Here is a 27,240-nt window from a genome sequence, read left to right on the forward strand (position 1 = left end):
TGCCCTGGCAGCCAGGGGGTGGGTTGGCAGGAGGAGCAAATCTGAGAAACGACACGGAAAGCCCTTGGGACTGGCAGGAAGAGATGACACTGTGACTAAGTAGTAGCACTTGGTACCCATTATACAAAGTCCTAGGGCTATGTCACATGCGTAAGGCACTTACCTGAGAGTAAGGACAAGCCGTCTTCCTAAGTTACTTAGTGGTAAGAATAAATAACAATGGCTGCAAGCCTGCATTTAGATCGCCCAGCCCAGTATCCGCTGTTATCTTGTACAAAGGGGGTTTCAGCCGGGTTTTGTTTATGACTCACGTCTGTAATTCTAGCTATGCAGCAGGCTGGGATCTGAGGATCCATGTTCAAACTCAGATCCAGGGCAGAAAAGTCCATGAGGCTCTTATCTCCAGTGAACCACCAAAAAAGCTGGAAGTGGACTTGTAGCTCACTGGTAGAGTACTAGCCTTGAGCCAAAAAGCTCAGGAACAGCACTCAGGGACATTCAATTCAATGTGTTGAAAACGATGCATCTTTTTTAAAAGTTAAATTAAGCTGGGAAGGTGGCTCAGTGGTAGAGTGCTTGCCTCGCATGCATGAAAACCCTGGGTTGGTTCGATTCCTCTGCACCACATAAACAGAAAAAGCCAGAAGTGGCGCTGTGGCTCAAGTGGTAGAGTGCTAGCCTTGAGCAAAAGCAGCTCTGGGACAGTGCCCAGGCCCCTGGGCTCAAGCCCCAGGACTGGCAAGGTTACATTATCTTTAAGTAGTTATACAGAGGAGTGTCTATCAACAAATCGGTTGGTGAGTCTAAGGCATCTTCATCCCTGTCACCCCCTTCCCTCCTCCCTCCGCTGCCATCGGCTGTGGCCTGCATCACCAAGCGACACGCAGCAGAATCGATCACAGCTGGAGGCTGAATCTACATGGGACACGGCCCTCAGAGACCCACCCTTCTCCTGATCCCCACCCTCCCCTCCACCCCCCTTCTACTCCCTCCTACCCCTCACCCTCACCTCTACCCCCTTCCCTACCTCTCCCCTTCCTCTCCTACCATCTTCCCACCCTCCCCCCCTCCCCTCCACCCCCTTCCCCACACCCACCCTCCCCTTCACCCCCCCTCTCTACCCCCCTGCCCCATCTCCCACCCCCCACCCTCCCCTCCACCCCCCTCCCCATCTCCCACCCCCCACCCCTCCCCTCCACCCTCTTCCCCACACCACACCTTCCCTTCCACCCTCCCCTCCCCCCTTCCCCATCTCCCACCTTCCACCCTCCCCTCCACCCTCTTCCCCACACCCCACCTTCCCTTCCACCCTCCCCTCCCCCCCTTCCCCATCTCCCACCCTCCACCCTCCCCTCCACCCTCTTCCCCACACCCCACCTTCCCTTCCACCCTCCCCTCCACCCCTCCCCATCTCCCACCCTCCACCCTCCCCTCCACCCTCTTCCCCACACCCCACCCTCCCCTCCACCCCCTCCCCCATCTCCCACCTTCCACCCTCCCCTCCACCCTCTTCCCCACACCCCACCCTCCCCTCCACCCCCTCCCCCATCTCCCACCTTCCACCCTCCCCTCCACCCTCTTCCCCACACCCCACCCTCCCCTCCACCCCCTCCCCCATCTCCCACCTTCCACCCTCCCCTCCACCCTCTTCCCCACACCCCACCCTCCCCTTCACCCTCCCCTCCACCCCCTCCCCCATCTCCCACCCTCCACCCTCCCCTCCCAACACCTTCCCACCTTCCACCCTCCCCTCCACCCCTCACCCTCACCTCTCTCTACCCAACCTCCTCCTAACCACCCCCCCATCACCTCCACCCCTCCCCACCCGCAGCCCCACCCCTCCCCTCCCCATCTCCCGAGGACACCCGCCCCACCCCGGGAGGAGCAGCGCAGGTGACAGCGCCCGCGAAGGGGCGGGCCCAGCGCCGGGAGCCCCAGGGCCGCCCGGGGCGGCTCCACTCGCTCCGGAGCCCCCGGCGTCCACGGCCACTGCGCACGGGCCGGTCGGGCGCGAGGTCCCCGCCGCCCCACGCGCGCGCGCCCCGCCACCCACCGCGCTGCACACCCCGAGCGCGCCGCCGCCGGCCCCCGGGGGCCCGGGCGGCCCCGGCATGCTGGCCGCCGCGGTGGGCTCGGCGCTGGCGGCGCTGCTGCTGCTGCCGCTGCTGCTGACCGTGTGCTGCCCGTACCTGCTGCAGGACGTGCGCTACTTCCTGCGCTCGGCCGGCCTGGTGAGCCGCATGCGCCGCTACGGCGCGCGCAGGCCGGTGCGCACGCTGCTGGCCGCCTTCGGCGAGGCCGCGCGCCGCGCGCCGCACAAGCCCTTCGTGCTGTGCGGCGCGCAGAGCCTCACCTACGCGCAGGCCGAGCGCCGCAGCAGCCAGCTGGCGCGCGCGCTGCGCGGCCTCGGCCTGCGCCAGGGCCAGTGCGTGGCGCTCTTCATGGGCAACGAGCCCGCCTACGTGTGGATCTGGCTGGGGCTGCTCAAGCTGGGCTGCCCCCTCGCCTGCCTCAACTACAACATCCGCGCCAAGTCCCTGCTGCACTGCTTCCAGTGCTGCGGGGCCAAGGTGCTGCTGGCCTCCCCAGGTGAGCCCCGGGGCGGGGGGGGGGGGGGGGGGAGGATGAGGGGCAAGGGGGGATGGAAAGGAAGATGGATGGAGGGGAGACAGGAGGATGGAGGGAAAGAGGGGGACAGGAGCAAGGGAGGATGGAGGGGAGGATGGATGGAGGGGAGGATGGGAGGGAGGATGGAGGGGAGGATGGATGGAGGGGAGGATGGGAGGGAGGTTGGAGGGGAGGATGGATGGAGGGAGGATGGATGGAGGGGAGGATGGATGGAGGGGAGGATGGATGGAGGGGAGGATGGATGGAGGGGAGGATGGATGGAGGGGAGGATGGGAGGGAGGTTGGAGGGGAGGACGAGGGGCAAGGGAGGATGGAAAGGAAGACGGATGGAGGGGAAGGATGGAAAGGGGGAGAGGGAAGAGGGGCAGGGAGGATGGGGGAAGGGTAGGGAGGATGGAGAAAAGGAGGGGGACGAGGGGCAAGGGAGGATGGAGAGTAGAAGGGGCAGAAGGAGGATGGAGGAGAAGAATGGAGGGAGGATGAAGGGTGGAATGGCAGGGGAATGGAGGCGAGTAGAGGGAGAAGGCAGGGGAGGAGGGGATGGGCAGGGTGGAGGGGAAGGAGGATGGGTGGATGGAGAGGATAAAGGGGGAGAGGAGCAAGGGAGGAGGGAGGGAAGGATGAAAGATGGAGGAGGGGCAGGGGGAAACAGCGCAGGGTGCTGTGGAGGGGTGGGCTTGGAGGGTTCAGATTGTAACTGGAGGGAGTGAGGATGTGGCTGGGGTGACACTAATTAATGATCTTGACAACCACCTGTTGCAAGGTGACAAGGTGACCGTACCAAGCGCGTTCTCCGGTACTCTAGTGCAGCCTTATACGATGGAAGTGTTAGGCTTTGTTTTTAGACTGAGCTGCTTAGGGATGGCCACCAACCCAATTCCCCCCCCCCAATATTTTTCCATCAAGTTTGGCTGAACCCCTAGATGATGAAAACAAAGATAGTAGTGAGGGTCACTGAACACACAGTGTTGGTTTTAATCCTCATGAGAACCACGTGAATCCTTGAAACAAGTCAGATTTACTATGAGAGGGGGTAGGGGAAAGGAGAGAGGGAGGAAAGGTAAAGCGAGAGAGGGAGAGAGAGAGAAGGAGAGAGAGGGAGGGAGGGAGGGAGGGAGTGAGGGAGGGAGAGAGAGAGAGGGAGGGAGAGAGAGTTGATCTTGGGGCTGGAACTCAGGGCTTAGGTGCTGTCCCTCAGCTTTTCCATACAAGGCTGGTACTCTACCATTTGAGCCACAACGTGACTTCTGGATTTCTGTTGGTTCATTGGAGATAAAGAGTTCCATGGACTTTCCTGCCCGGGCTGGCTTTGAATCACAATCCTCAGATCTCAGCCTCTTGAGCAGCTAGGATTACAGGCGTGAGCTTGTCAGGGGTGGTCACAGAGCTGGAGGGCAATGGGTTAACCAAGGCTGTCCACCTCTGAAGTCCACACTGAAACCAGTACTTTACAACATCTGGATTAAAAGGCAGAGGGTCTTGAATGTGAATTCAAGGTGATCCCAAAAGACGCTTCATTCTTGCATCTGATGGGGGAAAAAAAAAATCGCATCCCTTCTCTTCCCTCTGTTTCGTGCTCTGTCAGATAGAATCTCACCAAGACAGCTTTTAGGAGCTGTCAGCTTCCCTCGCTTCTCGCCGCTGGGAGAAAGCCGACTCCCAGGGATGCCTAAGATTTGGGGGATCTGCCGTAGTGCCTTTGGCAAGCACCCACTGCATCTATAAAAGCAGTGACCCCCCCACACACACACCCTTTATTTGTATGGTTACCTACCAGACTCTCAATCCCGCCACCCCCCAAAATGGTTAAGCAGGTGTGAAAGAAACAGAACAAGGCTGCCAATTTTCTCCTCCCAAAAGCTAGCCACCAAACTTCACCTTTCTCCTCCACACAGTGCATTGTCCTGTGTGCCTTTGAGCAGAAAAGATCAGGGGTTATTTCTGCCAATCAATAAGAAGAGCCTTTGCCAGATGTGGGCTCAGTGATGTCAGTGACAAAGCAGAGGGAGTCAAAAAGCTCCACCATTTCCAGAATGCCTTTCGGTGCCAAGTTCTGTACCGCATGCTTTCATGAGCCGGGGAGGGAGTGCTACCTTTCCTCATCGCCACCACCAACAGGCCACTGAGGAACAGAATCTGAACATGCCAGTCTAGATCTGCCCAACTTCCCCATGTCAATGTGGAAGTGTTAGACTTGGAAGGCATCAAGCATCATCCTGCTCTGTCCTTCTTTTCCTAGCTGGGGAAACTGAGGGGCACGGGACAGTGCCAGAGAGAGATGAACTATCCATTCCCCATGCACAGCCAGGAAGTGTATAGACCTGTGCCATGTGGCGCAAAATAATTAATGATCGATAATTCAGTGGGATGCTTTTAAAGGCAGCCCAATTATTTGAAGGACAGAGTTCTTTGCAAACTAATTCCCAGCAATATCTAATTGCCTGGAAAAATAAATAACTTTACAACCTTTGGAAGACTCTGAGAAGTGTGTTGTTTTTCTTCCCAGCCTTCTGAAGAGGGAAATTATTAACACAGTGATCTTTGTACCACCTCGGGAGGCAGTTAACTACTATTTTCTCCTTAGTAATCTCAAGCTCCCTTTGAGGGACTCTGAAGGGCTTCGAATTTCATTGACACATGAGCTCAGGATTAAATGACTGACCTTGAGGTTGGTTCTGTAATAAAACAAAAAATACAACTATACATAGCTTGAGAAGGCCTTATCTGAAATGCTTAGGACCAGAAGTGTTTCGTGCTACATCCCTCCCCGCCCCCCAATTTTTGGAATATGTGCATATATGTAGTGAGATATCTTGGAAATACAGCCCATGTCAAACACACAATTCATGTGTGCTTCATATATACCTTGAGCATATAGACTGCAGGTAATTTTATACAGTACATTTTGTGTTAGCCAAGCACTGGTGGCTCATGCCTTAAATACTCAGGAGGCTGAGATCTGAGGATCACAGTTCAAAGCAAGCCCAGGCAAGAAAGTCTGTGAGAGAGACTCTTATCTTCAATTAACCACCAAAATGCTGGAAAATTGAGCTGTGGCTCAAGTGCTAGAGCACCAGCCATGAGTAGAAAAGTTAAGGGACAGTGCTCAGGCCCTGAGTTCGAGCCCTAGTACTGACACAAATAATAATATTTTGTGCATGAAGCAAAGTTCCACAGTATAGATTTTTCCAAGTGTGGTATCATGTCACCACACCTAAGGATGGGAATTTCTAGCCAGGACTTTTTCCTAATGAAGCAGTGTTCAGTTCCAGCTGACAGCCTCAGGTTTACAGCAGGTATAATGAAAGTCTTACATTCAAATCAGACTTAAACTGGACTTTGCATTGGCTGTGAAGCACTTGATAGCATAAAATTCATCTTTGAGAAAGGCCATAGGCTTTCATTTTTGATACCATTCTACTTCTCCCAGATCACCTTTGTATACAATAAAGAAATACACCGTAACCTGCAAGAGAACAAAACAGAGTCCAAAGTGGTATGTTTTAGTAGTTAGGTGTGCCATGGAGAAATGTGCAAACTAACCTTTGAGAGAAGTCATGCATTTGAAGAAGAAAAAAGCAAACAGCTCTATGATTTTTCCAAGTTGTTGACTTACCTTTGCCCAAGATAAACCCTGACCCAGAACAGTTACTGAAAGCAGAGGAACTCAGAGTCCAAAGTCACATAGCTAGCTCAGGTGCCATGTGGTGAGCAGGCTGATTGGGGGCGTTCTTTGCAGTTGGGAGGGAACTTAGAGATATTTAATCATGTAAGTCTCTGTCGATCTATCTATCTTGTCTATTTTTGTGCATGTCCTGCATCTTGAACTCAGAGCCTGAGTCCTATTCCTTAGCTTTTTCACTCACGGCTGGCACTGTACCACCTGAGTCAAAGCTTCATTTCTGGCTTTTTTAGTTGTTAATCGAAGATAAAGAGTCTCGTGGTCTTTCTTGCCTAGGCTGGCTTTGAACTGCGATCCTCAGATCTGACCTTCTTGAGTAACTAGGATTATAGGCGTGGATCCCCAGCCCCTAGCATAACTCTCTATTTTAATGAGTGTATTCTACTTCCAGGGGGAAAAAAGTATAGAAGCTGGGCACCTGGGCACATGCTAGCTAGCTAGTTCCATCCTTGTATAGACTTTTTGTCAGTCATGGGGCTTGAACTCAGGGCCTGAGTGTTGTCTCTTTACTCTTCTGTTCAAGGCAAGCGCTCTACCACTTCAAGCCACAGTTCCACTTCCTGTTTTCTGGTAGTTAATTGGAGTTAAGAGTCTCATGGACTTTTCTGCCGTGGCAGGCTTTGAACCATGATCCTTAGATCTCAGCTTCCTAAGTAGCTAGGATTACAGGCATGCACTACCAGCACCTGGCCCTTCTATTGACTTTTAGCACCAGTCTTTTCTGTTCTGTGATGACAGTTTTAACTCTTACTGAAAAACTTGTAACAAGAGTTAGTAAAAACTAAATGAATTTGTAGTATTGTTTCCTCTAGCTAATATCTCTCTCTGCTTAGAGGGTAACTTGTCAAAGAATGAAATTAAAACTGAAATCTCAGGCATAGAAATTTCTATTTTTGTGCTGGTACTAGGGCTTGAACTCAAGGCCTGGGCATTGTTCCTGAGCTTTTTTGCTCGAGGTTAGCGCTATATCATTTGAGCCACAGCTTCACTTCTGGCTTTTGGGTGGTTCATTGGAGATAAGAGTCTCCCAGACTTTCCTGCCCAGGCTGGCTTCTCAATCATGACCCTCTCCGCCTCCTGAATAGTTGAGATTACAGCATGAGCTAGCAGCATCCGACTCTATAACCTTTCATTTGTAGAAATAAGATGACTGGTATCTGCATCACAAGGTTGTTGTGAGATTAAAGTGACACATAGAAGGCTGTTTAACAAACTGCTCTAAACAAATGAAACATGTCAAGCGTGGTTATTAGGATGCATGACAGGCGTAGTAGTGCTGGGTATATGTCCTTCAGGACAAACTCTCAGCTGAGACCCTTTGTAGCATTTGGCCTGGACTGAAGCGAGTTGCTTGGCCCAAGGGAGCCATCACACCCCCCTGTCTCCTCTCCTGACTGGCTGACAAGGGAAGCAGATCAGTTCCTTTAATTCACAAAGATCCTGAAGGGCCATTTCAGGCCCCCTAATCACCATGAGTACCAGAAGATGGCGGTCAGGACTACAGACAGTTGACCTTCCCCCTCTAGCTGACCTGAATCCTCTGTAAACACAGGGATGGCTCCCAGCAGCTCCCATACTCAGGGAGTACCGTACTCAGAGTACCAGGAAACCCAGCCTCTGACGGAGTTATTTGAGCTTTTGTGTGCTGACTGACTGCCACTGTTAGGTGAGAAGACTTTACAAGAATTACCAAAAAAAGGGGGCGGGGAGGGGCGCCTAGGAATATGGCCTAGTGGTAGAGTGCTTGCCTAGCATGCATGAAGCCCTGGGTTCAGGTCCTCAGTACCACAGAAACAGAAAATTCCGGAAGTGCACTGTGGTAGACGTGAGCACAAAGAGGCTCAGGGACAGTGCCCAGACCCAGAGTTCAGCTCCAGGACTGGCAAAAAAGAAAAGAAAAAAGAGGTCAGAAGGAGGATGAGAGAGAGAGGAGAGAAGGAAAAGAGAGAGGGAAGAGAAAGAGGGAGGGATATGAAAGGGAGGAAGGAGAGAAGAGGGAGAAAGAAAGAAAGAGAAGAAAGCAATCAGTGGGCAAGGTCTGATTTTGATGATGAAGTGCAGCTCATTGAAAATGGAGCTACTGAGTTTGGACGTGCTTTTCCTATAAAGAGCTGGCTACTTTCTGTTTCATATAAACCCTTTGGGACTGCTTGATGTATTATTTTCCATTGCATGAGTCCTTAGGCTGAGATATGTTTTTGTTTTCTTTCTTTTTTTTTTTTTTTTAACAAAACCTCAGTGCATCGCTCGCAGTGACAGCCCTGGTCACTGAGATCATGCATGCCCAGCTGGGAATTGAAGCAGGTGGCATCTCCCGAGGTAGATCCCTGGGGTCTCCTGTCACCTTTCTGTGAAAAACAAGTAAATTCACTTCCAGACAAGTGAATATAAAAGCAGTTTTAGCTTATGGATTAAGACACAAAAATCCTACTGGCAAATGTGAAATGAAGTTTGAATATTAAACTCATAACCTTTGTTTGTATGACCAGTTAAGAAATATTTGTGAGTTAGTGTACACACACACACACACACAACTTTGGGGGGAAAAGCTGTAAAACAATCATGTACATGATCTAAAAATGCCTATTTCACTGAATTCAAGTTTACTGGACACTTCAAATGATCTTCATGGATTACTGGACTATGACTGTTTGAAAAGATCAGAACGCAGGCTTACGATGGGCTGGAGGCATGGCTCAGTGGCTACAGCACCTGCCTAGCCAGTGTGAGGACACACTTCAAACCCCAGCATTGAAAAAAAAGAAAAGAAAAGAAAATAGGCTTGTCAAATTTGGGATTGAAATTCAAAGTCAGACCAGGCAGGAGAGTCCATGAGACTCTTATCTCAATTAAGCACCAAAAAGCCAGAAGTGGAGCTGTGGCTCAAGTGGTAGAAAAGGCTAAAGGAAAGCCAGAAGCAGGCAGCTCACGCCTGTCATCCTAGCTACTCAGAAGGCTGAGATCTGAGGATCAAGGTTTGAATCGAGCCCAGGCAGGAAAGTCTGTGAGACTCTTATCGCCAATAAACTACTCTGAAAGAGCCGGAAATGGTACTGTGGCTGAAGTGGTAGAGCGCTAGAGTAGAGTGGTAACAGCAGAAGACAGAGCCCAGACCTAGAGTTCAAGCCCCAGAACTGGCAAAAAACAAAAAAAATCTAAGGAACAGCACTCAGGCCCTGAGTTCAAGCTCTAGTATTGAGGTGCATACCTATTGTACTCATAAACAGACATATTGAATTGAAGCCCCTTTGTACAATACTGAGAAGGAAGGAGGCAGAGGAGGAAGAGAGCCTAGTTCTAAGCATCACTTGTCATATCCTGGGGTTTGAACTCGAAGCCTTGCACCTGCTAAGCGGGCTTTTACCACTAAGTCACACCTCCAGCCCTCATTTCAGCAAAACATAAAAAACACAGTGGACTTAAGAGAAACTGAATGGCCTGACTGAGTTTGTCTGGATTTTTTTCCAATGCAATTAAGAACTACAAGAAGCTGTTGAAGAGGTGTTGCCAAGCCTGAAAAAAGATGGTGTGTCTGTCTACTATGTGAGCCGGACTTCCCTCACAGATGGTGTGAGCTCTTTACTAGACAAGGTCGATGAGGCATCAGCTGACCCCATCCCAGAGTCCTGGCGCTCGGAAGTCACTTTTTCTACTCCTGCTGTCTACATTTATACTTCTGGAACCACAGGTCATCATTTTAAAATAATAATTCTTTAAAAACAATCCTTTTAGTGCCTATCCTTAAAGGGTTAAATGTTGGCTTAGGCTTTTATAATATTCTCTTTCTTTAGCAAAACTTATCGGGTAACTAATACTTCAGGGGATTTAGCTCTTTGCTCGTGGGAACGGATCTTATTTCATTGGGTGTATCTCTATTGTGTTTCTTCCTGCTATATAGCTGCCCTTCCAATTGGTATAAAACAGATAAAGAAACTAACCAAAGCCAGGTGCTGGTAGTCCACACCAGTAATCCTAGCTACTCAGGAGGCTGAGAGCTGAGCATTGTGGTTCAAAGCCAGCTTGTGCAGGAAATTCCATGAGACTCTTATTTTTCAGTTAACCACAAAAAAGCCAAAAGAAGTGGAGCTGTGGTTTAAGTGGTAGAGTACTAACCTTGAGAGGGATTAAAACAAAAACAAAAACCTTAGTGCCCAGGCCCTGAGTTGAAGCCCCAGGACAAAAGAAAGTGGGGAGGGGAAGAGAGAGGGGGAGAGGGAGAGAGGGAGAGAGAAGAGAGAGGAGGGAGGGAGGGAGGAAGGAAGGAAGGAAGGAAGGAAGGAAGGAAGCAAGGAAGGAAGGAAGGAAGGAAGGAAGGAAGGAAGGAAGGAAGGAGAGGGGCAAAGAGTGAGGGTGGGTGAGAGAGAGAGAAAGAGAGGGAAAATAGAGGAGAGAGCGAGGGAGTGTATATACCAAGCCCTGAGTTCAAGCCCCAGCACCAGAACTAGAAAAATCATGCAAAATGTTCAGAGTATCTTGCAAAGTGGTCAGCACAGCAAAAGCTCAGTCTTCAGATTACTATAGTAACATCTGCTTAACTCAGGAGTCCCCAAAATATAGCCCCAAAGACCATATACAGCCCCCTACGTGCTTGTTTAAATAAAGTTTTGTTGGAACACTGAGAGCCACATTTAACTCCTTCAAGAGTCCATCTAGCTCCTTTGGCCATAATGACAGAGTTGAGTCCATGCAACCATGTCTCTACGCATTTACTCTGTTCAGTCTCTGATTGCAGGAACCAACTCCTGCTCATGGCCTTCCACATCCATTTCGCCAAGTATAGGAAAATGAAGCTACCTAAGCCAGATCTCTCTTTCTGTGTCTCTTCTCTTTCCCTCCCTCCCTCCATCTCAGACCATGACCGACCAAACATGGCTCACTCGTGCTTTCTCTTACATCTTTGCGAAGGGCTCCCAAAGGCTGCCACCATCAATCACTATCGCCTGTGGTACGCGACCGGCCTGTCCTTGGCAAGCGGAATCAGGGCGGACGACGTCATCTATACCACCCTGCCGCTGTACCACAGCGCGGCACTGCTGATTGGCCTGCATGGATGCATCGTCAACGGTAAGTTCCCACTCTCAGCACAGCAGAACTCATGCCTAGAGGGCACCCCATCTCTCCCCATATTCCCAACGCAAACTTCACCTTCCAAAATACGTCCTGGGGCTGGGAAGATGGCTCAGTGGTAGAGCGCTTGCCTTGCATGCATGAGGCCCTGGGTTTGATTCCTCAACACCACATAAGCAAAATGAAAAAAGCCGGCAGTGGCGCTGTGGCTCAAATGGTAGAGCGCTAGCCTTGAGCTGAAGAGCTGAGGGACAGCACCCAAGCCCAGAGCCCAGAGTTCAAGCCCCACAACCGGACCCCCCCAAAAAAAACAAAATAAGTCCTGCTCAACCACTGAACCCAAGCTCGGGGGGGGGGGGGGGGGGAGAATACCACAATTTGTATCATTCTAACCTCCTTCAAAGGATTGCAGGACAATAATGACCTTTAATGGGATGGATGTTGTTGTTGTTGTCGTTGGTTGGGGGACCTGAACTCTGGGCCTGAGCGCTGCCCCTCAGCTCTTCAGCTCAAGGCTAGTTAGTGCTCTACCACTTGAGCCACAGTGCCACTTCCAGCCTTTTCTGCTTATGTGGTGCTGAGGAATCGAACCCAGGGCCTCATGCATGCAAGGCAAGCACTCGACCACTGAGCTACCTTCCCAGCCTCTGGGATGGATTTTTCCAAGAGTCTTCTCCCCTGTTGATGAGAAACTCGTAGCACAAAACCATGACGCGTTCGTTTTTACAAGGATTGTAAGACATTCAATACTCAGCATGTCCCTGTCAACATAATTGACTTTAAAGTGGACTTCCTTTCAAAAACGATATATCAAAAGCCAAGTACTCGAGGCCTTCACATGCCATCTTAGCTGCTCAGAAGGCTGAGATCTGAGGATGGAGGTTTGAAATCAACCCAAACAGACAAATCCACAAGACTCTCGATTTCCAATTAACCAATAAAAAGCTAAAAGTAGAGCTAGGGCTCAAGTGATGCTTTCATCAAAAAAGCCAAGCAAGAGCACGAGGCCCTGAGCTCAGGCTCCCTGTACAGCACACGTGTGTATACAGACACACACAGAAAAGATGATAGATCTCATTTGAAGGATTATCCCTTCCTTAATCCTTTCTGCCTTTTCTATAGGTGCTACGATTGCTTTGAGGAGCAAATTTTCTGCCAGCCAGTTTTGGGATGACTGTAGAAAATACAACGTCACTGTCATTCAGTACATTGGTGAACTGCTCCGGTATTTATGCAATACACCTCCGGTAACAGCACTTTCCTCGGTGTTTTATTATCTTTTGAAATAGATAAGATAGGAATGCAAGTTACTGGGGGTCATGGTAGGCTTCGTCGGATTCATACGTAGCTGTTTTCCATTTAAATTCTTAGTGGCTTGTTGTATGTAAAGTGGTCAATCAAGATCAAATGTGCCCACGTAAGCGACCACATTAGATGGTAATTATTATTACTTTTGTTGTGATTATTCTCCTCTGCCTTGTTACCTGTTTTTACTTCTTAACCTCTCTGCTTATGAAAACCCACTGTCAAAAGCCATCTGAAACAGGCAGCAGTGAAGATCACAGTTCAAAGCCAACCCTGAGCAGGAAATCTGTGAGACACTATCTCCAGTGAACCATCAAAAAGCCAGAAGTGGAGCTCTGGCTCAAGTAGTAGAGAGCTAGCCTTGGGCAAAAAGGTTAAAGGATAGCACCCAAGCCCTGAGTTCATGCCCCAGGATCAGCGTTTACTCACATGCACGCACGTGCAACCACTCAACTCTGTGTGAGTGTGTGCACACGCATTTGTACACACATGCGCAAATTATCTATATGTGTTCTTCAGGAAGTTACAAGAAAAAGTGTTCCAAACAGGACAGTGAAAAAAGAGAGGGAAACACAGGAACCGGGAAACAAAAAGAAGGGTCCCCAGGCATAACCAACTAGTCCTGTCTGAAGCCAGAAGATGAAAAAAAAAAAAAAAAAAGCATCATGGACAATAATGAAATCAGGTCATGCAATCCAGTTCCCCATGGGAAGCATGTGGTTAGCTCTTCCTAGACAGTGAGGAAGAAAACACAAACAGAAAATGATGCAGGCAGACGGGGAGAGAGAATTCCAGCAAAAACAAAACTTTATTCATGTTGTATTACTTGAATCCTGGAGCAATTATTTGGCTATCTCTGTGGTCTTGGGGCTCCTTATTGTAAACTTCCCCAATCCTCCATTTCCTCAAGTGTAACTCAGGACAAATCCTGTGTAACTTAGCACGTTCTGGTTGTGTTCTTTACTTACCTAAGATAACACAGATTAGATTATTATTAGCTCAAGGTAACCCTTGACCTAAAAGTCAGCTCCTTCGAGAATTAGCTTTGGTTAGAGAATCTTTTCTCTTAAGGGAAATGAGAGATGTCGACTCTCAGCCACTGGTGAGCACAAAACATAGGTGAGAACTAGGTACCATGGAAGGTTCCACAACCTCCCATTAGTGCCTACAAATATTTACAGCTTGGAGACTTAATCCCTTCTGCTAGTATAATAAAATACCTTAGTTGTGTGGTGAAAATTGAGCCTGAGGTATTGTGATTATCAACAGCTATCCGCCAGCCACAGGTGTCAGCTGTAAGGCCAGCTTGCCTCCCACCAACCAGAGCACCTGCATTCACCAGCAGCCCAGCCTTTGTGTGTGCGGTCCCAGCCACCACGATTTTTATAATTTTATTATCATTACATAGTTGTACAAAGGGGTTTCAATTGCAAACGTCAGTTGGTGAGGACAATGCATCTTGATCAACTTCACCCCTCCCATCTTCCTCCCCAACCCCACCCCTCCCCTCAATCTTCCCAGTTCAGTTTTCACGTATGTGCATTGAACATTATGACTGCCTTCTCCCACCTTCCTCTCTCTATTTGTTTACCTCCACCCCTTTGACCTCAATCCTTCCTCCTCTGCAGACATCAGATTTCAGCTTCCTGGCATTTATCTTGTTTCAACTGTAAGTTAATTGTTCAAAGGAGTCACGCCATTAGAATCCTCCCCTGCATCCATCCTGCTTTAGCTCATTTGTTTTTATATATATGCATATGACCCTGAATATGTATACATATATTTGTGGGGGGGGGGGCTTGAACTCAGAGCCTGAACACTGTCCCTGAGCTTCTTTTGCTCAAGGCTAGCACCTTACCACTTGAGTCACAGCGCCACTTCCAGCTTTCTCTGTTCATGTGGTACTGAGGAATCGAACCCAGGGCTACATGCATGCCAGACAAGCACTCTACCACTAAGCCACATTCCCAGCCCATCTACATAGAGTGATAACTTAGATCCACTTGCACCTTTGAGTAGTAAGCATGCATCCTTTGTCTCTCTGGGCCTGACTTAACAGATTATTTTCCAGGCCCATCCATCCATCCATTTCCCTGTAAATGCAGCCACCCTGAACAACCCTGAGGGTTGGAGATTACTTACAAGTAGTATGCTCTAAGAAAATAGTTGTTGTCGAAGGAGGAACGACTTAATGAGGTAGAGAACCTACTACCACACAATTGAGAGGGAAATGAGCCAGGCATTGGTATAAAAAGCCTAGCAATGCTGGAGGCTGAGATCTGAGGATCACAGTTCAAAGCCAGCCCAGGCAGGAAGGTCTGTGAGACTCTTATCTCTGATGACCCACCAAAAAACTGGACGTGGAGCTGTGGTTCAAGTGAGAGAGTGCTAGCCTTGAGCACAAAATGTCAGGGACAGTACCTAGGCCCTGAGCTCAAGCTCCAGGACCAGAAAAAAAAAATTCTTGCATTGACTCAAAGCAGGGCCATCTTGGTGGTTTTTTTCCAGGCCTGAGAGCAGTTAGGCACCAAGTCAGGTGGTTATTGTTAAGTTCTTACCCTGAGTTCAACCCCAGTACCACCAAGAAATAAGAAAACTGTTTTTTTTCTCCCCCCAATATTTAGCAAGTTTTATGGTCAGGAGGAGGTGGGGGGGGGGTAACAGTAGGGAAGGGGGAGTCTCCGCATATCCACCAGTCTTTACCAGGAGCACAGTAACCATAAGTCAGGGAAACGCTACAGATCATTACCTACCTAAATGGGAACACTTGAGAGCAAAAGGCAATAAACACAACCACAGCACTGCACTTGCCAGACGGATGCCAAACCTCCCTCTTGGCTTGTACTTTGGCAACTACGAAGAGGGAACAAATTCGGTGACCCATAGAGCAGTGGAAGAGATGAGATTCCTACAAAATCCAACTCACGGCAGATTCTACATGCTTTACCCTGTTCACCCCACCGAGCCCTTTGGCTGGGAGCTTCAGCATGAGGACCCTGACCTCCTGAGAGAAAAAAAACACCCCACGTGCCCCATTTCCCTCCGTGCCCAGCATCTGTCCACCTAGCTAGCTGGCGCTCCTGAAAGAGCTTCACCTAAGTTTTGACCAGCCAAGAGCGTGTGACTCCAAGGAGACCACGAAGAAAGAACTCGTGACACAGAGCACCGAGTTCACCCTTGTCCAGCCAGTATTTGAGCTTGTTTTTCTCACCCGTAATACCATTCAAGTTCCTCTGAAAACAAGCCACATTTTATCACGTAACTTTTTACCATCTCACTTCAGACACACTAAATGTTCACTCTTACCTTGTTTGGGGTAAGAGCATCCTCGGCTGTTTGTTTGGCAGGCAGGTTTTTGTTTTTTTTTTTTCCCACAAATGCTAGAGCAAGGTAACCGTCCTCAGGGTCAGGCAACAACTTATAAACACAACTGAGAATGACTGGGGAGTGATTGGCAGCCCCTCCCCTCCGCTGAAGTGCATCATGGGTAACTCAGGAATTTTTTTTAACTTCGTGTCTTTCATTTCTTTTGATTTTTTAAAAAATTTATTTATGGTTTGAATTCACTTGGCCACAAACCAAATGTAACAACAACATGAATAAGGCAGGCTGCCTTATTACAGGAAAAAAAATGCTCTAATTCCAACAACTGCTATTTGATGCAATAAATTAACAGTTTATGTGAAAGGAGAGCCCTTGCATTTACACCCCAGTTCTACTCGGTCTGTTATTCAAGTAAAGGTCACAGTGGCTGGGCACTGGTATGTATAAGGCCTGTAATCCTAGCTACTCAGGAAGCTTGGAACTGAGGATCCCAGTTCAAAGCCAGCCCAGGCAGGAAAGTCCATGAGACTCTTATCTCCAGTTAACTACTTAAAATCTGGTGGGGTTTTGGGGGTTTTTGGGGTTTGTTTTTTTTTATGGTCAGTTGTGGGGCCTGAACTCTGGGCCTGGGCACTGTCCCTCAGCTCTTCAGCTCAAGGCTAGCGTTCTACCACTTGAGCCACAGCGCCACTTCTGGCTTTTTCTGCTTATGTGGTGCTGAGGAATCGAACCCAGGGCCTCATGCATGCAAGGCAAGCGCTCTACCACTGAGCCACTTTCCCAACCCCCAATACTTAAAATCTGGAAGTGGAGCTGTGGTTCCAAGTGTCTAGAACACAAAAGCTCAGGGACAGGACCCATGTCCTGAATTCACCACTGACTGCCCCCCCCCCCCCAAAAAAAAGGTCACCATTAACAGAATTTGTAAGTTAAAATTATACTTATAAATTTACCTGTCTTTTCTACCAGGTTGTATTCTCCTGAGGGCCATCAATTACCCTATAAATGACATTAACACTATCTTTGGCCACCAGTGGTGCATACCTATAATCCTAGTTACTCAGAAGACTATGATCTGAGAATTGAGCTTCAATGCCAGCCCAGGCAGGAAAAGTCCATGAGACTCTTACATCCACTGAACTAGCAAAACACCAGAAGGGGAGCTGTGGATCTAATGCTAGACCGCCATCCTTGAGAGAAAAAGCTGAAGAACAGTGCCCAGGTGCTCTAGATCAAGCCCCAGGAGTGGTACAAAAACAAAACAAAACAAACAAAAGCTGCCTTTCGTTTACACTTCATAAATGAAGAACAGTGCCCAGGTGCTCTAGATCAAGCCCCAGGAGTGGTACAAAAACAAAACAAACAAAAGCTACCTTTGGTTTACACTTCATAAATGAGTAGAATTGAATGAAAGACAGCCCTTTCCTTAGGTCATTTCTCACAGTCACAAACTCTCCTTCTGCTCCCTTACCGTGAAAACTGCATTTTCTTTGTGATTTTTATTTATAACAAAACAGCTTCCTCCCAGGCCACTGGTGCAACTGGGAGCCAGCTTCCTCCTCTCTCCCTTCCCATTCCATTGGGACAGGTTTCATTGTCTGTTCTGTGCTTAATGGTCTGTGACCTCCAGCTGTAGCTATTAAAAGAGGATGAGTCCCTCCAGACCTAACAGCATTGCCTCTTAATAGTTTGGTGGAATATTCTCTCCACCACCACCCCCCACCTCCCAACCCACAGTGTGTGTCTATAGGGCTTGAACTTAGGTCGTGGGTGCTGTCCCTGAGCTCGTTTGCTCAAGGCTAGAACACAGCACCACTTCCAGTTTTCTGGAGGTTAACTGCACGTAAGGGCTGACTTTGAACCACTATCCTCAGATCTCAGCCTCCTGAGCAGCTAGGATTACAGCCATGAGCCACCAGTGCCTGCTCTCTTCTCTCTCTTGATGCTACCAGTTGTAAAATATGTTCATCTCTGACAGATAAACCCCTTCTAGAAATTCATTGATGTTCACCAGCCCTGTTAAGAAATCCAGTAGCACATTATTCTACTTGACGTTGGCCTCACCTGGTTCTGTTGGATTGTCTCCTCTCACCTCTTAAAAAATGGGAAAATTCCCTGTGTGCCGGTGGCTCATGCAAGTAATCCTAACTACTCAGAAGGCTGAGATCTGAGGACCCAGGTTCAAAGCCAGCCTAAGCAGATAGACCTGAGACTCTTATCTTCAACCATTCAGCCAAAGCCAGAACTGGAGGTGTGTGGTTCACGTGGTGGTAGAGTACCAGCCTTGATCCTAAAAGCGAGAGATGAGGAGGTCCTGAGTTCAAGCCTCAGTACCAGAAAAAAAACAAAACAAAACAGGAAAATCTTCATCTTTTGTGGTCAAATCAGAATTCTGTCAGAATATAATGCTTGACTAGAAAAGGTAGCAGAAAGGCAGAGACTACGGTGAATTTGTAATGCACGTACATATTTGATGAAATAAAGTGCACTGTTAGCCTAAATGAAAAATGAAGGAAATAAAGTCAGTATAGTCAGTAAGTCAGTAAGTAGAGACTCTCCACAGATGTTTCAACTGAGTCTCCTTCTTCCTCCCCGCAACTCCCCCAGAAACCAAATGATCGGGACCACAAAGTGCGAGTCGCCCTGGGAAATGGCCTGCGCGGAGACGTGTGGAGAGAGTTTCTCAAACGATTTGGGGACATCCACATTTATGAGTTCTACGCTTCCACCGAAGGCAATATCGGCTTTATGAATTACCCCAGGAAAATCGGGGCTGTCGGGAGATCGAACTACCTTCAAAGAGTTAAGTACATTTAAAATAATAATAATAATAATAGCCCATGTAGCTAGTTTCCAGGTGATTGCTTACAAGCTGTATCGTGAGGATGTCACAGTCAGAATCGCATGCAAAAAAAAATTGATAATGATGAATCAGAACAGTGGCTTGTTGACAAAAACTTTTTATATAAAGCAGAAAATGTTTTATAGCTTTTTGTAGGGGGACAGGGTGCCAGTACTGGGACTTGAACTCAGGGCCAGAGTGCTGTCCCTTAGTTTTTTCTACTCAAGGTTGGTGCTCTATCACTTGAACCACAGCTCTAGTTCTGGCTTCATGCTTGGAAATAATCTCACTGACATTCCTGCCCCGGCCGGCTTTGAATCAGGATCTTCAGATCTCAGCTTACTGAGTAGCTAAGATAGGTGTGAGCCACTAGTACCTGGCTAAATATTTTATAGCTTGATCCAGGTGATAATTACATGAGGCTGTAACAAATGTAAAATTTCACCAAGCTTTATACTACAGATAGGCATACTTTATGTATTTTATAAAATTGTGTAAAAAAAAAAGTATACTCAAAATGACCTATTTTTGACTTTGCTAGAAAGTCGTAACTTACGAGCTGATTAAATATGATGTAGAGAAAGAAGAACCTGTCCGCGATGCAAATGGATATTGTATCAAAGTTCCTAAAGGTACAGTGGACTTTTTGTTTAGTTTTGACAGCTTAGAATTCATGGGTGTCACACCGGAACGGTCCAGCTATTTTCTAGGACGTTTCCATTCTCAGCATTTCTGGGGGCAGGGGAGGGGCGATGAAAATGTCCTCTCTCTGCATTCTCCAGTATGATAGCTACTAGACGCTTGCAATATGGCTGGTGCAATAGCATGAGGCCTTCTGTTGCCCATCTTACTTAACTGGTTTGACATTTAATTTTAGTAGCCACATTTTGACTGATGGCTGCTGCCAGATTGAATAGCACTGTTCTAGAAAACCCTTTAACCTTCCTTGGTCCTTATGTTCTCTAATCAGTTGCTCTACCACTTGAGCCACAGTCCACTTAGGACTTTTTGCTAGTTAATTGGAGATTAGTGTCTCACAGAGTTTTCTACCCGGGCTGACTTCATACCCCGATCCTCAGATCTCTGGTCCTGAGTAGCTAGGATTACAGGCATGAAATAATGATGCACCTGGGTGACATTTTGCTTTCTTCTGTCTTAGGTGAAGTTGGACTCCTGATTTGTAAAATCACCGAACTTACACCATTTAATGGTTATGCTGGTGGAGAGACTCAAACAGAGAAGAAAAAGCTGAGAGATGTCTTTAAGAAGGGAGACGTCTATTTTAACAGTGGAGATCTCTTAATGATTGATCGTGAAAACTTTGTGTATTTCCACGACAGAGTTGGAGATACATTCCGGTTGGTTTTTTTCTATGGAGCTTCATTTCCTTCTCTCCCTTTGGGGTGTCAGTCCTCCCGAATTCCCAGAGTAAAAAGGAAAAAAAATGCATTGGCACCGCTCTGTGACACACACAGTTTACTTGCTGAGCGACAGCAAATGAAACAAAGGCAGGCACGTGTGTCTGGTTTAGGAACATCCAGTCCATCCATTGTCCTCAACTATGACTGGTCACTCAAGACAGACAGGACCTTCCACAGTTTCCAACTGTGGATCAGATCAGATGCAGATTAAATGTGCATTCCATCTGATGTACCTTCCCTTTCTTAGCCATGGATGCGTTCAAACATTAGACCACAAAATTCTACCTACAGTATTGCATGTGGCGGGATTGAAAGTTCACACTTCATTGTCGAGGTCTGTGCCTTTACTTTTGTGTATCAGGCAGAACCCCATGACTAAGTTGGGGAGGTTAGGGGATCAAGATGGAGAAACCAGTCACCCCCCAAAAGGGCTGGAAGAAACACTTGCTCTCTGCCATTGCAACCTGGGCTGGAAAGCACTAATCATCTCTGTTAACCTCCTAGGTGGAAAGGGGAAAACGTGGCTACCACAGAAGTTGCTGACATAATAGGATTGATTGATTTTGTCGAGGAAGTCAATGTGTATGGGGTACATGTGCCAGGTAAGTACATGCTAATAAAACTCTACCCGGGCACCAGTTGCTCACGCTTATAATCTTAGCTACACAGGAGACTCCGATCTGGAGAACTACAATTCCCAAATCAGCCCAGACAGGAAAATCCTCAACATTCCATCTTCAAAATTACCAGCAAAAAGCAGAGCTGGATGCATGGTTCAGGTGGTAGAACACCAGCTGAGCAAGCAAGTTCATTGAGCACAAGGCTCCTGAGTTCAAGCCATAGTACTGATACTGATTTTTTTTAAAAGATAGTAAAAATCTCTGTCTGAACCCATAAAGTTAACTGAGGTGTAAGAGAGAAGAGAAGACAAAAGAGGACGAGAGAGAACAAGGGCAGAGGCAAGACCTGGCCACCTGCCATCTGGCTTCCCCTCCACGAAGACAGCCCCCATTCAGCCTGCAAATGGATCAGGCCCATCTAAAGAAAGGCATTGTTCTACCATGGCTGGCTGGGAGCAAGGCCCTGTCATACCCAGCTTTAAACACGAAGTGGATTTCTAGGTGTCACACCGGAACGGTCCAGCTATTTTCTAGGACATTTCCGTTCTCAGCATTTCTGGGGGCAGGGGAGGGGCAATGAAAATGTTCTCTCTCCATTCTCCAGTATGATAGCTACTGGATGCTTGCAATATGGCTGGTGCAATAGGGTGAGGCCTTCTGTTGCCCATCTTACTTAACTGGTTTGACATTTTAATTTTAGTAGCCACATTTTGACTGATGGCTGCTGCCAGATTGAATAGCACTGTTCTAGAAAACCCTTGACCAGAACTGATTTGTAGGCCCACCCAGCCTACAACTATTATAGACTAGAACCTTGTTCTTGGGGCTGAATGAATCCCAAATCAATCAATCAATCCTAAATTTGGCTGAGGCCAAATCAGCCATTTGCCTCTTGGCCCAACAATGATGCTAACCAGTCTAAGAAGCAAAGATAGTCAATAGATAGATAGACAGATAGATAGATATCTTGATTATCAATAATAATAAATGTCGGCTAGCAGTAGTCAATATAGTTCTGTTGCACTGGCCCCAACAGAAAACTTACTGAAGCTAGGCACTGGTGGCTCACGCCTGTAATCCTAGTTACTCAGGAGGCTGAGATCTGAGGATCGCAGTTCAAAGCCAGCCCAGGCAGGAAAATCCATGAGACTCGGATCTCCATGAACCACCAGAAAATTGAAAGTGAGGCTGTGACTCAAAGAAGCTCAGGAATAATGCCCAGGCCCTGCCCCATGACCAACAATAAAGAAGGAAGGAAGGAGGGAAGGAAGGAAGGGAGGGAGGGAGAGACAGAGAAAGAGAGAGAAACAAACAAACTTATTGGAGACATTTGAAATTCCTGAGGACCCCTCCCCGACCCTGTAAAAAGAATGCGTCTGCTACTCTGGCTTCCTCCTTCTGACGAGGGAGGGTTATCTCTTTGTTAAAAGAAAGATAGAGGGAGAGAAAAAAAAATCCCTCTTGTTTTTGCCTTCTTGAGAACCTTAGGTAAACACACAATCATCACGGGAGAGAGTTTTGAAAGCTGGGACCCAGGTGACCAAGAAAAGGTTCCTTTCCTCTCAGATTACAGCTAAGTAGTAGTTCAGGGAAATGGATCTGAGCTCCCCCTGGGTCTTGCTGGATCAGGTAGAAAGTATATGAACAGCTAATTACCAGTGTCCTAGTAAGCAAACAATGGTAGTTGTTCTAAACACTTCTGGACTCACAGGCAGGCTGCTAGGGATCAGCTGTCCCTGGGGCATCTACATCCCCTTGGGAATATGGGAGGGCACCAAATAGCTCACCCCTCCACCTGCCTTCGCCCTGCTGTCCCTCAGCTTCTCTGAAAGGCAGTGAGCTAAAGCTATTAAGAACCTTGATTAAATAAGTAACTCTCCAAGGCAGTACTTGTGCCAGGAGGTATGACAGACTTGCCAATGCAAACTAAAGACCACACAGAAGCCAGGGCACCGGTGGCTCATGCTTGTAATCCCACTTACTCAGGAGGCCACCATCTAAGGATCCTGGTTCAAGGCCAGCCTGGGTGGGAAAGTCCATGAGATTCTTATCTCCAGTGAATCACAGAAAAAGGCCGAAGTGGAGCGGTGACTCAGGTAGTAGAGCGCTAGCCCTGAGCAAAAAGGAGCTCAGGGACAGCGCCCAGGCCCAGAGCTCAAGCCCCAGGACCACAACAATTCAAGCTATGTCCCACCCAAATATCTCTGGATATTTGAAATTATGAGCATGGATGTAGAGCACTTCCACAGATCTAAGTCCTGACCTTGTCTAGTATTTGCTGTGTGACCTTGAACAAGTCTTTTTTTTTTTTTTTTTGGCCAGTCCCGGGACTTGAATTTGGGGGCCGGGCACTATCCCTGAGCTTTTTTGCTCAAAGTTAGTGCTCTACCACTTGAGCCATAGCTCCACTTCCAGTTTTCTAGTGGTTTATTGAAGATAATAGTTTCATGGCCTTTCCTGCCAGGGCTGGATTTGAACCATGATCCTCAGATCTCAGCCTCCTGAGTAGCTAGGATTACAGGCATGAACCACCGGTGCCCAGTGAATCCACAGTTCTTTAAACCAGCACAGCCTCATGAATAAACTATAACTGATGTTTTCTCCCTTCTAGATCATGAAGGTCGCATTGGCATGGCATCAATTAAGATGAAGGAGAACCACGAATTCAATGGAAAGAAGCTCTTCCAGCACATCGCTGATTATCTACCCAGTTATGCCCGGCCTCGCTTTCTGAGAATACAGGTAGAATACCTTGCCAACTCCAATTAACTTCCTGGAGGGGGTCCATGGTGATCCTATCTTGCCAAATTTGCACTGCCTTTTTAAGGAAACTCAGAAACACCCATTGTACTGCAATGAGGAAACAAAACGTATCAGAAAATACCGCAAGCAGAAATCCAATCCTAATTCCTTTCTCTGTAAAATCATAAGCCAGTTTATTCACCAAGAGTCTTAGCAAATACCTCTCAAAGTCTGCTTGATGGGAGCCAGGGGGTTGAGGACAGGGAACAGGGAAGGGGTAACACACATCTCAAATAGAAACGTTTGAACTCTCCTTCTAAACTTAAAAAAGACAGAAATCTACCAAAGTCCTTCACCCATGTGGTAGGTGGGTTTTAATCAGGAGTCATTAGCAAGTTGGAGCTATGAAACCTAACTACAGGGCTTGCTTTTCTATTGGCTAAACCTTAACTCTTTTCCTTCTTAGTTTGACACTCTGATGTTTGGACTTTGAGCCCTGTGATTGTGTAACTGAAAACCCAGAGAAAAGAGGTTTTAGATCTTGGACATGGTAGAATATATAAGAATGTATTTAAGGGCTAGGAATGTGGCTTAGTGGTAGAGTGCTTGCCTAGCATGCATGAAGCCCTGGGTTCGATTCCTCAGTACCACATGAACAGAAAAAAGCCAGAAATGGCACTATGGCTCAAGTGGTAGAGTGCTAGCCTTGAGCAAAAAGCAGCTGAGGGACAGTGCCTAGGTCCTGAGTTCAAGCCCCAGGATTGGCCAAAACAAAACAAAAATGTATTTAAGGTTCTATTGACATACACAAGGCACTGACATTAGATCTGCAAGCATATGTTAACAAGATCCGAAAAGGAAGTACCTTCTAGTATCTCAATTAAAATTCATTCAAATAAACAACACTACCCACTGCCTTCCATTAGTGTTTACAGTGTTTTCTTCTTACTTCCCAAAGTTAGTCATTTCAGATGATTCATATATAACAACCTCTAATCATTATGATGAATAATTTTTATTTTCTGGGTGTATCTTAATGTATTTAACCATTATAATGTATTTGTTGCTTCCATTTTTTATAATTACAAACTGCTAAAAAGTCCTCTACTTATCTCTGTGTATTTGTAAAAAAAAAAAAAAAAAAAAAAAAACAAATAAACAACACTACCCACTGCCTTCCATTAGCCAGGACCAAGCAAGGGCTGCCAAACCCTCTTACCTGTGGGTGCTCTCAGGGGTGAAGATCTCAGATTCCTGGCATTTCAGTGGCTGAGATCTGAGGATTTCAGTTCAGAGCCAGTCTGGATAGGGGAAGTCTGTGAGACTTATCTCCAATTAAGCATCACAACAAAACAAAAAACCAGAAGTGGCGCTGTGGCTCAAGCTGTAGAGCACCACCAGCCTTGAACATAAAAGCTCAGGGTCAGAGCCTGGGGTCCTGAGTTCAAGCCCCAGGACTGGCACAAAAAGAAAACACACACATACACACACAAGTTAAATAGCAAAGCAAGATGAATAGAGGGGAAAAGTAAGACTGCTAGGGAAAAGCAGGCCAAGCTAAATGGCTCAAGAGCAAACACGCAGGTTAAGAATTCGTTTCTTAGGCTTTGAAGAGTCTCAGGGAAATGGCGGGTCATGACTCAGCAGATTTTTGGAAGCGGATCTGCACATGTGCACGGCTGCCATCCCATAATCATAAGGCGGTGTCTGAGATGCGCAGGTGCAGGTGTGCAGAGCCTTAGGAGTGGGCTGGGCCTAAGGTCTCAAGAGGTTCCAGTGCGCAGGTGTCTCCATGTGGGTAGAACTGGCTGGGTTTTTCTGCTCCTAGGCAGAAGTGACCACTGAATTACTTCCTAAGAAGAGTGGCCATGGAAACTATTTTAGAATGGAGACAGGATTTCTGGGTGTGTCAGGAAGGCAGGACTAGGAAAAGGGGGGCTGTTTGAGCATTCTTTCCCTATAATCTAATCTGCCTCAGTCCTTTGGCTCAGAAATCTCCCCACAGCCGGGCACTGGTGGCTCACGCCTGTAATCCTAGCTACTCAGGAGGCTGAGATCTGAGAATTGCGGTTCAAAGCCAGCCCGGGCAGGAAAGACCGTGAGACTCCTATCTCCAATAAACCACTAGAAAACCGGAAGTGGCGCTGTGACTCAAGTGGTAGAGCGCTCACCTTGAGCTGAAGAGCTGAGGGACAGCGCCCAGGCCCAGAGTTCAAACCCCACGACCGACAAAAAAAAAAAAAAAAAAGAAATCTCCCCACGGGAATCTCACTGTTGGCAAGCCTCAGACCCCACACCTGATCCTAAGGCCCTAAGAAAAGAAAAACAAATCCCTCCCCTAAGACTCCCTCATGGAGCATGGATGGACAAACAGGCTGAGCAGGTCCCATTAAGAACGTGTACTTCAGGGCTGGGAAGGGGGCTCAGCGGTAGAGCGCTTGCCTGGCATGCATGAGGCCCTGGGTTCGATTCCTTAGCACCACATAAGCAGAAAAAGCTGGAAGTGGCGCTGTGGCTCAAGTGGTAGAGTGCTAGCCTTGAGCTGAAGAGCTGAGGGACAGCACCCAGGCCCAGTTCACGCCCCACAACCAGGAGGCTGAGATCTGAGGATCACGGTTCAAAGCCAGCCCGGGCAAGAAGTCCATGAGACTGTTAATCTCCAATGAACCACCAGAAAATAAGAAGTGGTGCTGTGGCTCAAAAGTGGTAGAGCACTCGCCTTAAGCAGAAAAGCTCAGGGAGAGTACCCAGGCTCTGAGTTCAAGCCCCATGACCGACAAAATAAAAATGGAAAACACAACCACAGTGTGGATTGCTGCATCTCTTTTTCAGGACGCCATTGAGATCACCGGAACTTTTAAACATCGCAAAGTGACCCTCGTGGAGGAAGGCTTCAACCCTGCGCTCATCAAAGACCCCTTGTACTTCTTGGATGACAGAGCAAAAGACTACGTGCCAATGACGGAGGACATTTATAACGCCATCAGCACTAAAACTCTGAAACTCTGATCCTTCCCAAGAGGATAACTGAGAAATTTCCAGAAATGAAGCTGAATGGATCTAGTACAGCCACTTGACTTAATCCAACGTTAATTTAATAGAAGATTATACGGTGCCTTTTTTAAGGAAATTACATGTAAAGGGGGGGAACGAATTTTTTTTAATTACACCAGAACTTTTGTGAGCAAAGAGATTTAGAGATCATTTTTTTTTTCAATGTGCACCTTCCATTTGTATTTGCAAACTAAGCTTGTTGGGAGAGAGGGACCTTATTTTTTTAAACATGTTTAAAAAAAAATAGATGAACACCAACCCAGAAAATAGTACCATCTTTTCTTGTGCTTTGCTGACTTTATTCTAAATGCAAACTCAGTGCCACTGACTCCAAAGTCTGAGGGCCTTATTGGTAACTTGCTACAAGTCCCACTCATACTGGTAAAGGCCTGCTAAGTAAAACTGACAAGAAGGGAGGGCTGAGTAGGGTGGGATCAGTTGTCTTCCCGGCCACTTGAGAAGTAGAGGTAGGAGGATTGAAATCCGAGGCCAGCCCTGGTTGAAAATTGGGAGACCCTGTCCAGAAAAAGAATTGAAAGCAGAAAGAGACTATGG

At 47.5% G+C, this 27,240-nt stretch overlaps 1 protein-coding gene across 1 annotated transcript; it reads left to right on the forward strand.

The window, feature by feature from the left end:
• Positions 1 to 1,979: 1,979 nt before the first annotated feature.
• On the forward strand, positions 1,980 to 26,957 carry Slc27a2 (solute carrier family 27 member 2). The gene is made up of 10 exons (XM_042687606.1): positions 1,980 to 2,589; positions 9,789 to 9,998; positions 11,216 to 11,374; positions 12,500 to 12,624; positions 18,614 to 18,808; positions 19,390 to 19,480; positions 20,008 to 20,206; positions 20,774 to 20,871; positions 23,501 to 23,631; positions 26,464 to 26,957. Exons 1-10 carry the CDS (start codon positions 2,112 to 2,114, stop codon positions 26,638 to 26,640), a joined length of 1,863 nt encoding a protein of 620 aa, XP_042543540.1. The 5' UTR covers positions 1,980 to 2,111; the 3' UTR covers positions 26,641 to 26,957.
• The last annotated feature ends 283 nt before the right edge of the window (positions 26,958 to 27,240 follow it).

This window comes from Dipodomys spectabilis, unplaced genomic scaffold, assembly GCF_019054845.1.
Source record: "Dipodomys spectabilis isolate Male_0828 unplaced genomic scaffold, ASM1905484v1 ptg000108l, whole genome shotgun sequence".
Lineage (NCBI taxonomy): Eukaryota > Metazoa > Chordata > Mammalia > Rodentia > Heteromyidae > Dipodomys > Dipodomys spectabilis.